The 12,611-nt window shown below is 34.5% G+C and overlaps 2 protein-coding genes across 3 annotated transcripts in view; one reads left to right on the top strand and one right to left on the bottom strand.

The window, feature by feature from the left end:
- LOC144441960 (alpha-1,2-mannosyltransferase ALG9-like) overlaps positions 1-5,385 on the bottom strand; it is a 41,189-nt gene extending 35,804 nt beyond the window's left edge. For both annotated transcript variants that reach the window (XM_078131229.1, XM_078131230.1), the window contains exons 1-2: positions 5,315-5,385; positions 215-328 (exon numbers count right to left, since the gene is read on the bottom strand). In XM_078131229.1, coding sequence (XP_077987355.1) covers positions 215-288 — 74 coding nt within the window. In that variant the 5' untranslated portion in view covers positions 289-328; positions 5,315-5,385. The remainder of the gene's footprint in view (positions 1-214; positions 329-5,314) is intronic.
- Positions 5,386-5,463: 78 nt separating this feature from the next.
- LOC144442817 (26S proteasome non-ATPase regulatory subunit 1-like) overlaps positions 5,464-12,611 on the top strand; it is a 134,858-nt gene continuing 127,710 nt past the window's right edge. Inside the window, exons 1-7 of the mRNA XM_078132189.1 lie at positions 5,464-5,598; positions 7,085-7,128; positions 7,563-7,636; positions 7,889-7,952; positions 9,476-9,581; positions 9,943-10,145; positions 11,222-11,299. Of these exons, the coding sequence (XP_077988315.1) occupies positions 5,580-5,598; positions 7,085-7,128; positions 7,563-7,636; positions 7,889-7,952; positions 9,476-9,581; positions 9,943-10,145; positions 11,222-11,299 (588 nt within the window). The 5' untranslated portion in view covers positions 5,464-5,579. The remainder of the gene's footprint in view (positions 5,599-7,084; positions 7,129-7,562; positions 7,637-7,888; positions 7,953-9,475; positions 9,582-9,942; positions 10,146-11,221; positions 11,300-12,611) is intronic.

The following is a 12,611-nucleotide window of genomic DNA, read 5'->3' as shown; positions in this document are numbered from 1 at the left end:
CACTACTGAACCTCAGTTCAGTTGTGCTAAAAAATTAGTTTTGAGGCCTGTGTACGGTGGTGATGATAGTCAAGTACATATATGTAGGACTAGAATAACAAAGTTCAGCAAACATTAAATTACAAATAAGTAAGACATTAATAAAGAACAAGTGTTAAGAAAACTATCAAAGCAGTTAAATAAAGCTACAAACCAGTTAAATAAAAATACAAACCTGGCATCTTCCTGTATAATACTTCTCTTTTGTTTAGAGCTATGGTGTGGCCTTGTTCTGATATTTGAAGCCATTATGGCAAACTCTAACCTTTAATCTCTACACTCCACTCAACTAAAAGAAAAAATATGAATGCATTTTATTTTACTTTGATTAAACAAGTATACAAAATTCAAAATATCACTAAATACAAATCTGGATATATATATATAAGTAAAGGTTGTATATATATAAGTAAAGGTCGTTGTCTCTGATCAAAAAAATTGCAATTTGTACTTATTGCCAAAAATATACCATAAACCAATATCAATACCAATACATACATGTATCTCAGAAACTAAAGCACAACAGACTTTAAATAAACTTGCAGACAAAAGAAAATTTTTATTTTAATATACTAGTAGTTATTGGAGTTTTAGTGATCTGGAAATTTGGATAAGAAAGAGGTATTTATTTTGGTATTTTGAATTAAATACTTTAGACTATACATGTACATCTAATTGTGAATTAATACAAAATGTGAAACAACACAGACTGACCATGTTTATAACTCAATTGCAAAAAAAACTCCAAAAATGTGTAAAAGGTTTTGTTAGCAGCTTAACACTAGTCATCAATTCATCACATCAAGTTAGTCAAGGCATCAATCTGTTACTTCCAAATATTTCAAAATACTAAATTTTCAATCGGAATTTAATTTCACTGGTGTGGTTTTCCATTAAATTAAATCCCTTAAAACTACTTTTTATTCATAATAGTTACCAAACATACCTTCCTAAATCTGTGAAAATTAGGCCCAGGCAATACAGACAATTTATTTCTTTTTTTCAGTGACAATAAAGTATTTGACAGTATATTTAAACTTCTGATATCACCATGCATATAAATAATATGATTTTGAGTGTTTACCCAGTTTGTTACAAATCACTTCCTTTACATACATTTATGTAACAGACCTTAACTCTTTAGTTTATTGCACCAAGAGGTTAGCCTAGTTACTATATGTGTCGGCGTTCTCTACAATCTCTTTCTAACGTATGGTATAGACAAATCTATCCAAGATCTAGCTACATCTCCTGGTGAGGAAGGGATGAGCAATGTATGTCAGTAGTAATCTATCACACATTAAGAGGCAGTTATAAATGGTTACTTTGTTCAGTTTACTACAAACTCAACCTCTAGTTTGAAAGTAAGTCATGTGAGGATGTGATGAAATCAATGATCAAAGCTCCAATAGCATAAAGTACCGCTGTCTGTGATAGAGAAAACAATTTGACTATATCATGGTGGAGATGATCATTCTGTGTATGGGACCTATACATTCAACTGTCTTTGCTCAGAGCTGTATGGTATATGTAGTGGACTACGTGTAGTATATTGTTAAGTGCTCAGAGCTGTATGGTATATGTAGTGGACTACGTGTAGTATATTACTAAGTGCTCAGAGCTGTATGGTATATGTAGTGGACTACGTGTAGTATATTGCTAGGTGCTCAGAGCTGTATGGTATATGTAGTGGACTACGTGTAGTATATTGCTAAGTGCTCAGAGCTGTATGGTATATGTAGTGGACTACGTGCAGTATATTGCTAAGTGCTCAGAGCTGTATGGTATATGTAGTGGACTACGTGCAGTATATTGCTAAGTGCTCAGAGCTGTATGGTATATGTAGTGGACTACGTGTAGTATATTACTAAGTGCTCAGAGCTGTATGGTATATGTAGTGGACTACGTGTAGTATATTGCTAAGTGCTCAGAGCTGTATGGTATATGTAGTGGACTACGTGCAGTATATTGCTAAGTGCTCAGAGCTGTATGGTATATGTAGTGGACTACGTGTAGTATATTGCTAAGTGCTCAGAGCTGTATGGTATATGTAGTGGACTACGTGTAGTATATTGCTAAGTGCTCAGAGCTGTATGGTATATGTAGTGGACTACGTGTAGTATATTGCTAAGTGCTCAGAGCTGTATGGTATATGTAGTGGACTACGTGTAGTATATTGCTAAGTGCTCAGAGCTGTATGGTATATGTAGTGGACTACGTGTGGTATATTGCTAGGTGCTCAGAGCTGTATGGTATATGTAGTGGACTACGTGTAGTATATTGCTAAGTGCTCAGAGCTGTATGGTATATGTAGTGGACTACGTGTAGTATATTGCTAAGTGCTCAGAGCTGTATGCTATATGTAGTGGACTACGTGTGGTATATTGCTAGGTGCTCAGAGCTGTATGGTATATGTAGTGGACTACGTGTAGTATATTGCTAAGTGCTCAGAGCTGTATGGTATATGTAGTGGACTACGTGTAGTATATTGCTAAGTGCTCAGAGCTGTATGCTATATGTAGTGGACTACGTGCAGTATATTGCTAAGTGCTCAGAGCTGTATGGTATATGTAGTGGACTACGTGTAGTATATTGCTAAGTGCTAAGAGCTGTATGGTATATGTAGTGGACTACGTGTAGTATATTACTAAGTGCTCAGAGCTGTATGGTATATGTAGTGGACTACGTGCAGTATATTGCTAAGTGCTCAGAGCTGTATGGTATATGTAGTGGACTACGTGTACATTGGAGTATATTGCTAAGTGCTCCATTTCACTATTGTGATACAAATACAAAAGTAATTGTAGTGTTATTTTTTGGTTTTTGAGCATAAACTTCTGATCCCTCCTGACCTACAGAATGTTCTAAAAGTACATGTACATTAATCCTAAATTGGCAAAAGTAGTGAAAGTATGGGATGTCAATGGGATGTTAGAGTTGTACCTATTTCAATGGGATGTCAGAGTTGTACCTATTTCAATGGAATGTTAGAGTTGTACCTATTTCAATGGGATGTCAGAGTTCTACCCATTTCAATGGGATGTCAGAGTTCTACCCATTTCAAAGGGATGTTAGAGTTGTACCTATTTCAATGGAATGTTAGAGTTGTACCTATTTCAATGGGATGTCAGAGTTGTACCTATTTCAATGGGATGTCAGAGTTCTACCCATTTCAATGGGATGTTAGAGTTGTACCTATTTAAATGGAATGTTAGAGTTGTACCTATTTCAATGGAATGTTAGAGTTGTACCTATTTCAATGGAATGTTAGAGTTCTACCCATTTCAATGGGATGTTAGAGTTGTACCTATTTCAATGGAATGTCAGAGTTGTACCTATTTCAATGGGATGTCAGAGTTGTACCTATTTCAATGGGACGTTAGAGTTGTATCTATTTCAATGGGATGTCAGAGTTGTACCTATTTCAAACCTTTGTTGAGCTTTCACTATATCTATAGTACCGTTTTTGATGGGATAGGGAAATGTCTGTTTTTGGCAGGCAAGGCATTATTTCTATGAATCCACTCAACTTGCCTCTACCAGAGTGCAGCTTTATAGCTCATGCAGCGACAGTGAAGCTGTCGTGTAGCGGCTCAATGACTAGTATGCAAGCGCGTCGTATATACTATGTGAAAAAAAATTGGTGGTTCTCCAAGGGATGCATTGCGGCGGTAGTTACTATGCATGCGCCTTCCATACACTATGTGCATTCTCCACGCGTTACCGCTTCGTCATAAAGGCAACATAATTAACATCGCCATGCATTGCAATATTTTAACTGTAGGTCTGTTGGCACGATTATCGTAACATTGTAACGAGTATCGAGGCATCACTGTACCCCTAGAAGAAATTGTTATACTATTTGGAAGTTTGACGCACAGTACGTGATAGGGACCACTGGTGACATAGCGCAGTTGAATTTCCGGGTTGTGGAAGTGCGGTTTTGACATTTATATTGTCGATAATTGAATTTTTTTACATGTTCTAAAAAGAATGACTACTTTCCTGTGTTTGTTGGTACAGTAACATTCCTAAATCATCGACCGAGTTGAATTGAGAAATCGCGATGTTCGGCAACAAGTCAACAAAACATTTGTTGTCCAAAGACCAACGTTGGTTGAGGGTCTATGATAAGTTGGCTGATTGAAAATGAACAATATTAATCTAATGGCTATGATGGTTTTTGAAACCAACAACTGCATAGAGTGTTGACTTTCTTTACTTCTTGTCCATGTCAGAGAATTAGATGTCATTCAATAAAATAAATTTTGATGGTCAACACCCCTGGAAAATGACCAAAATCAAGTGTACGAACCCTGACCCAGGCAGCCGGTCACAAATGAATCCACCCTGCATGAGCTTATGGGCTTTGCCTAGTTATGATATTATAACACCATCTATATTGAGATTGTACATGCAAGTGAACTTGTAGAATTATTGTTCAGTGCAAACCCTGGAACGGTTTAAAAGGTCAAAAACTAAAAGTAGCAATGCAGTTATGTAACTACTGAGTACTATATCTGGTGCTTCTATCATGAGACAAACACTTTTACTCAAGCAATACTTCATATGCACCATGTATCTGGTGAGACAAACACTTTTACTAAAGCTACAATTCATATAATACTTCTAGGTTTATAGCTGTAAGGAGATTATTGATTTTGATACATGTATTTTCATTCAATGATTTTTTTATACAATGCTAAAAAAAAAGTGATAGATATGGTTACAAAATGTGATTTCTAATTTGCAACTACTCTTGTCTGAACTTCCAGTTATATATATATATATATATATATATATATATATATATATATATATATATATATATATATATATATATATATATATATATATATATATATAAATTGGTCTTGAAAACTGTTCAGTTACAAATATTCAGAAACCTGGAGAAGACAGTGCTTACAATGACGTAAGTTAACTACACCCCACAGTGCACAGTACTGTATAATCACTAAGGGATGGGACACTAGGAACTACTAGAATCAGGGGGACACTAAAAACTGTTACACTAGACGACGAAAGTAGTGGTATGTGTGAGTACGTGAAGGTGCAATTTTTACACTGAGGACCACTGACCAATGGCATACGTCTGTTGCATGACCATACAAATACAATACAATGGTTCGAATGAATGTAACGAGTCACTTCAATCTTATACAGAGTATTGTTCTACAAAATTGGACAATCAACCACTATACTTAACCAAGTTTGGTGCAACTTAGCACGTCATATTGTGAAATGAATGCCTTACATTTATCCAAGTGCATTGAAAACAGATATTCACAATCGTTCGTGATCGTGCTGGTGATCGCAGCCCTCTTGATTCGGTCAAAGGTCGTATAGGTAAATTTCCGGTTAAGCATGCGCATTCTATTTTATCGAAATCGAGGCTGCAAGTACCAAAGGAGCTTCGTGTTTCTAAACACATTGTTGATGCTGTAGTACAACTCGCCAACTCGAGTTTGTCTCTTTAAAACTATATAGGACTTGAAACCGGAAAATAGATTGTATCCAAAATGAAGATCACATCAGCAGGTTCGTCTTATGACCCATTTTCTAGAAAAAGGCGATTTCTTCTTCGCCACACCATCCAACTTATTTTCTGCTGTTGTTAGTAGCAGACGAGAATCAAAAATGGCAAGTCATGTCTGCAGTCGAGTGCCGAGTGTCGTGTAGAATGTAGTCTAGATGAGAAATGTGGTATAAATCGTAACGATACTGTATAGGAACTAGACTATGTAGAATGGAACCAACACAGTGTTAGTAGATTCCTCGTCACTGACACTATTATTTTAAAGTAAATCTTTTTTTTATTGAAATGCCATTTCTGATTAATACAATGTAATTCAGTTATGAAATTGGCCGGCTGTAATTACTAATAGTCCTGCGTGCATACTAAGTAAGTCGTCCCGTCCTTCGAAGGGCCAGCCGTGTCAGTAATATAGACCCGTGCACCCTCTGCAAGCAGGACTATACTAATATAAGTATTATTTTGTAAGTATCAAGAATCCAGAATCTACTTGTTGGTTATTATATCTCGGACCCGAGGACAGGTTGTACATTGTATGAAGTGTACGTCTCATGACTGTTTGACAAGTTTTAGCGAAATTGTCTCTCAAATGACCACGTACAATGTAAGCCGTCTTGTCTCTGCCAGTGTATTGCTGAACATGTACGTATTAATATAACATTGTGAGTGTACATATAATATTATACCAATAGTTTATCACATACAACAAACAGCAAAATAGATGCCTTGTCTTCAAGACTTTACTCATTCATCTTTGCGACATCCATATTGAAGAATGTATCATATATTAGTTTTCATTACTGGCCGAGTTCTCTTACAGACAGTGGCTAACTTCACTGGATATCATTTCTGATTAAAAGATTTTAAATCTTTTTGAAAAGTGTACCAGATCATGTGAAGAAATCACTTGGTTGGTACGAGCTGGGTTCTTATCGTATACAAAAATACATGTTTCAGTCAATTTCATAGACTCAGAGTAATATGTGGGTTTTTTTCTTGGTGTTGATGAAAAAGCTCATTGAAATAAATTAAAGCTTAAACTAAACTGGACCAAAATTTACTGTGAATGATCTACCAATGCATAGTCATACTTTTTTTTGGTATTGGTCCTGCTTATTCCAGTTGACATGACTTCATTCTCAGTAAGAGATCCAAGTGCTCCCAAATACATGTATGTGATTGAACACGGCTCATCTGATAATCTGATACTGAAACTTTTGAAGTTGACATCTTTGTTCTCCTTGAAAAAAGTGGCAAGTTGTCACCAAATCATGCAGATGTAGTAAGTTGGGAGTTGTGGGACTTGTTTCTGACATTGTCCCTTTCCTTCTGAGTTAATTGAAGAACAAGGTACTACCATAATCACTATCAATGATCTATGAATATGCTGTGTCAGCTGTTTAAATTTTTCATAGAATTCTTAGTTCAATATGTTGAATAACTTGTATTTATGATATAAAGAGGATAAACAGTAGTTGCTTTTGTTTACAGCTGGTGTGATAGCATTGCTGGATGAAAAAGAGGCAGAGCTAAAGGTATGAAAACATTTCATTTCTCTCCATCCACCATTGATGGAATCCTGCCACCCTTCATACATTGTACATATACAATACAGGTGACAAAGTGACTTACACATCACTTACAAATTGTTAAAATGAAAGTGATTGCATCGTAGATGTGTTTTGGGCAAAAATGAGATTTTTGGTAAAAAAATTAAACTCCAAAACTACTAGTACTACAATGTAGGCAGATTGGCCTGAAATTTGGTTATGGATGTATAAATGAGGGATAGTTCATGATATGGTGATCCGATTGATGATATGCAAATTGATATGAAAATGCACATGTACAGTATCATTGATGCTATTTTTATAGTATGTTTATGTGTCAATACGTAAAATTTAAGTGATGATGATGATGATGATGATTATGATGATGATGATGATGATGATGTATTTACTTAAATCAGGTGTTCGCTCTGAAGAAACTGAATCTGATAGTGGATGACTTCTGGGCAGAAGTTTCTGATGTTGTCACGAAAATGTAAGTACATGTACTACTGTCACCTTTGTCACTATGTCACCAGTCACCCAGTTGTTTTTGTTGTCAAATTTGTAAGCAGAATTTTCACATTCCATGAGAAAAAGTTGTCTACTATTATTATAAATGTAGCCACACATGGCTGCAGTAAAGAGAACCCAAAAGTGCCTAAAACACTTCTTGCTTTCAAAGCAGTATTTACCAAACACCGTATTGACATTGTGACAGACTAAGGATTGATATTCTTGTTTGCAGTGAAGTGTTGTATGAAGATGAAGCTTTCATTGAAAGGAAACTAGCAGCACTGGTAGCATCCAAGGTAAGACTAGATACATGTATCAGTCCTCGTGGGAAAACACACTCAGAACTTTGCCAATAGGGCCCTGTGGAAACATATCTTACCATTCGGATGCATGGGACAACACACATAGAACTTTGCCAATAGCCCCCTATGGAAACATAACTTACCACTAAGATGCATGGGACAACATACATAGAACTTTGTCAATAGGACCCTATGGAAACATAACTTATCACTAAGATGCATGGGACAACACACATAGAACTTTGTCAATAGCCCCCTATGGAAACATAACTTATCACTAAGATGCATGGGACAACACACATAGAACTTTGCCAATAGCCCCCTATGGAAACATAACTTATCACTAAGATGCATGGGACAACACACATAGAACTTTGTCAATAGCCCCCTATGGAAACATAACTTATCACTAAGATGCATGGGACAACACACATAGAACTTTGTCAATAGGACCCTATGGAAATATAACTTACCACTAAGATGCATGGTATGACACACATAGAACTTTGTCAATAGCCCCTTATGGAAACATAACTTACCACTAAGATGCATGGGACAACACACATAGAACTTTGTCAATAGGACCCTATAAAACATAAGTTACTGCTAAGATGCATGGGACAACACACATAGAACTTTGTCAATAGCCCCCTATGGAAACATACATGTAGCTATGTTTTCCCTGTGTAGTACAGAGGTTAATTAAACAGAGATGCACTGTAGTTCTCAGAGCATAGCTATGTTTTCCCTGTGTAGTACAGAGGTTAAACAGAGATGCAACTGTACATGTGTAGTTCTCAGAGCATAGCTATGTTTTCTACTTGGATGCAGCTAAGTGGCAACCATTCAACAAATTTCTGGGTTTATTTCGACTAATAAAGATTATTATCATCATGTACCAGTGTATTCAACTTGCCGAGTTTTCAAGTGAGAGGTACATGTACATGTTTTGTACCAAATACACATAAACAAGTCAAGATACATGCATGACGTCTGACAGGGGATGGACTTTCACGTGGTGACATTTGGCTATGTATTAGTATTAACAAATGTTTTTTTTTTTAGTATTTGCAGTCTTATTATTGACATTTTAATAGGCATAATTGACAATGACATGGGGTTGTCAGTAGAAATATGTGTAGGTGTTACAATGATATGGGGTTGTCAGTAGAAATATGTGTAGGTGTTACAATGACATGGGGTTGTCAGAAGAAATATGTGTAGGTGTTACAATGACATGGTGTTGTCAGAAGAAATATGTGTAGGTGTTACTACATCAAAAACCATCTCCAACTTTTAAAAACCCTCAACTTATTGTACAATGGTTCAAACATTTCCCGGAATTGTTCATTTTCATTGTGATTTTCAAAATTTTGTAACTGGCTGATAAAAGTAAAATGTCAGAGGGTATCGTTTTCTGTTTTAGTTTTCTTGTCTTCTTGTTTACTGGAAACATTCATCTAACACTTCTAACTTTTCCAGTTAAGTTTTCATGCGTCTATATATTTTATTTATAGGTATACTATCACTTGGGAGCATTTGAAGAATCACTGACCTATGCACTAGGGGCAGGAGAACTATTTGATGTCAATGCCACATCAGAATATGTTGAAACTATAATTGGTAAGTCAGACTTAGAAGCAGTAATACATGTAGGGATTTATTTATTTGATAAATTTAGTTTCTATCAATGTTTTGATCATTAACGTGTCATTATCATGTTCACTTTTATCAATTGACTTTATTTATCAACAACTGACTAGTAATTTTCCAGTATGAGTACCCGTTTTAACTACATGTAACTGTAATTTTCCAGTAAGGATACCTGTTTCAACATTCAAACACATATGTATGTCTCCTGTGCAGCCCCTCCCTGATACTGTCCCTTCAGTAAAAGACTACAAGGATGCACTGCATAGGAATAGTGTATTTGTTGCTGTGGTTATAGCTAATGAGACTTTGTTGTTTATTGTTGTTTGTAAAGCTAAATGCATTGACCACTACACCAAGCTAAGAGTCCAAAACTCTGAAGATGAAGATAACATATGTACAATTGACCCAAGACTGGAAGCTGTAGTCAACAGAATGTTTCAACGATGTTTTGATGATGCCAAGTATAAACAGGCTGTTGGTATAGCCTTAGAGACCAGAAGAATTGATGTATTTAAAGATGCAATTATGCAGTCTGTAGGTTAACTATTTAATTAATAAAACCGATATACATGTATTACTCTATGTTTGCATATGTGTGTTTTTCCCCATGCTTGCACTCAACACTCAGTAAACATACCCTCAACAATGTGTGTGTAAGTGTAAAGTATGTAGTTGATAGTTACCTGGAATTGACATCTTTTAATATTGAATAAACTAACAGATATTCATGCATATGGTAGTCACATCACAATCACAATCAGAATTACTTTATTGTGACTACCATATTATGTTGATATGGAAAAAATAATATCAAGATGTAAGTGTTGTTGAAAACTTTGTGATTATAGTATCGATAAAGAGAATGTATATAGCCTAACTGATTCACATCATACTGTTATGTACATAGTGTAACTGAATCACATGATATTGTAACTGATTCACATACTGTTATGTACATAGTGTAACTGAATCACATGATAGCGTAACTGATTTACATCATACTGTTATGTACATAGTGTAACTGAATCACATGATAGTGTAACTGATTCACATACTGTTATGTACATAGTGTAACTGAATCACATGATAGTGTAACTGATAGTGTAACTGATTCACATACTGTTATGTACATAGTGTAAATGAATCACATGATAGTGTAACTGATTCACATACTGTTATGTACATAGTGTAACTGAATCACATGATAGTGTAACTGATTCACATACTGTTATGTACATAGTGTAACTGAATCACATGATAGTGTAACTGATTCACATACTGTTATGTACATAGTGTAACTGAATCACATGATAGTGTAACTGATTCACATACTGTTATGTACATAGTGTAACTGAATCACATGATAGTGTAACTGATTCACATACTGTTATGTACATAGTGTAACTGAATCACATGATATTGTAACTGATTCACATACTGTTATGTACATCGTGTAACTGAATCATATGATAATGTAACTGATTCACATACTGTTATGTACATAGTATACATGATTCACGTCATATTCTTATGTACATACATGTAGTGTAACTGAATCACACGATATTTGATTTATTATGACTATTTTTTCATTGTGTTCTGATTTGCAGGATGATGTAGCTGTTATGTTAGCATACAGTATCAAAGTTTGTATGTCATTGATACAGAATAGACAATTTAGAAATACGGTAAGTGTATCAAAGTTTGTATATCATTGATATAGAATAGACAATTTAGAAATACGGTAAGTGTATCAAAGTGTATATCATTGATATAGAATAGACAATTTAGAAATACGGTAAGTGTATCAAAGTGTGTATATCATTGATATAGAATAGACAATTAAGAAATACGGTAAGTGTATCAAAGTTTGTATGTCATTGATACTGAATAGACAATTTAGAAATACAGTAAGTGTATCAAAGTGTGTATATCATTGATACAGAATAGACAATTTAGAAATACAGTAAGTGTATCAAAGTGTGTATATCATTGATACAGAATAGACAATTTAGAAATACGGTAAGTGTATCAAAGTGTGTATATCATTGATATAGAATAGACAATTTAGAAATACGGTAAGTGTATCAAAGTGTGTATATCATTGATATAGAATAGACAATTTAGAAATACGGTAAGTGTATCAAAGTGTGTATATCATTGATATAGAATAGACAATTTAGAAATACGGTAAGTGTATCAAAGTGTGTATATCATTGATATAGAATAGACAATTTAGAAATACGGTAAGTGTATCAAAGTGTGTATATCATTGATATAGAATAGACAATTTAGAAATACGGTAAGTGTATCAAAGTTTGTATATCATTGATATAGAATAGACAATTTAGAAATACAGTAAGTGTATCAAAGTGTGTAGATCATTGATACAGAATAGACAATTTAGAAATACGGTAAGTGTATCAAAGTGTGTAGATCATTGATACAGAATAGACAATTTAGAAATATGGTAAGTGTATCAAAGTGTGTAGATCATTGATACAGAATAGACAATTTAGAAATACAGTAAGTGTATCAAAGTGTGTAGATCATTGATACAGAATAGACAATTTAGAAATACGGTAAGTGTATCAAAGTGTGTAGATCATTGATACAGAATAGACAATTTAGAAATACGGTAAGTGTATCAAAGTGTGTAGATCATTGATACAGAATAGACAATTTAGAAATACGGTAAGTGTATCAAAGTGTGTATATCATTGATATAGAATAGACAATTTAGAAATACGGTAAGTGTATCAAAGTGTGTATATCATTGATATAGAATAGACAATTTAGAAATACGGTAAGTGTATCAAAGTGTGTAGATCATTGATACAGAATAGACAATTTAGAAATACAGTAAGTGTATCAAAGTGTGTAGATCATTGATACAGAATAGACAATTTAGAAATACGGTAAGTGTATCAAAGTGTAGATCATTGATACAGAATAGACAATTTAGAAATACAGTAAGTGTATCAAAGTGTGTAGATCATT

This window comes from Glandiceps talaboti, chromosome 11, assembly GCF_964340395.1.
Source record: "Glandiceps talaboti chromosome 11, keGlaTala1.1, whole genome shotgun sequence".
NCBI lineage: Eukaryota > Metazoa > Hemichordata > Enteropneusta > Spengelidae > Glandiceps > Glandiceps talaboti.
This window is presented reverse-complemented; position numbering and strand designations above follow the sequence as displayed.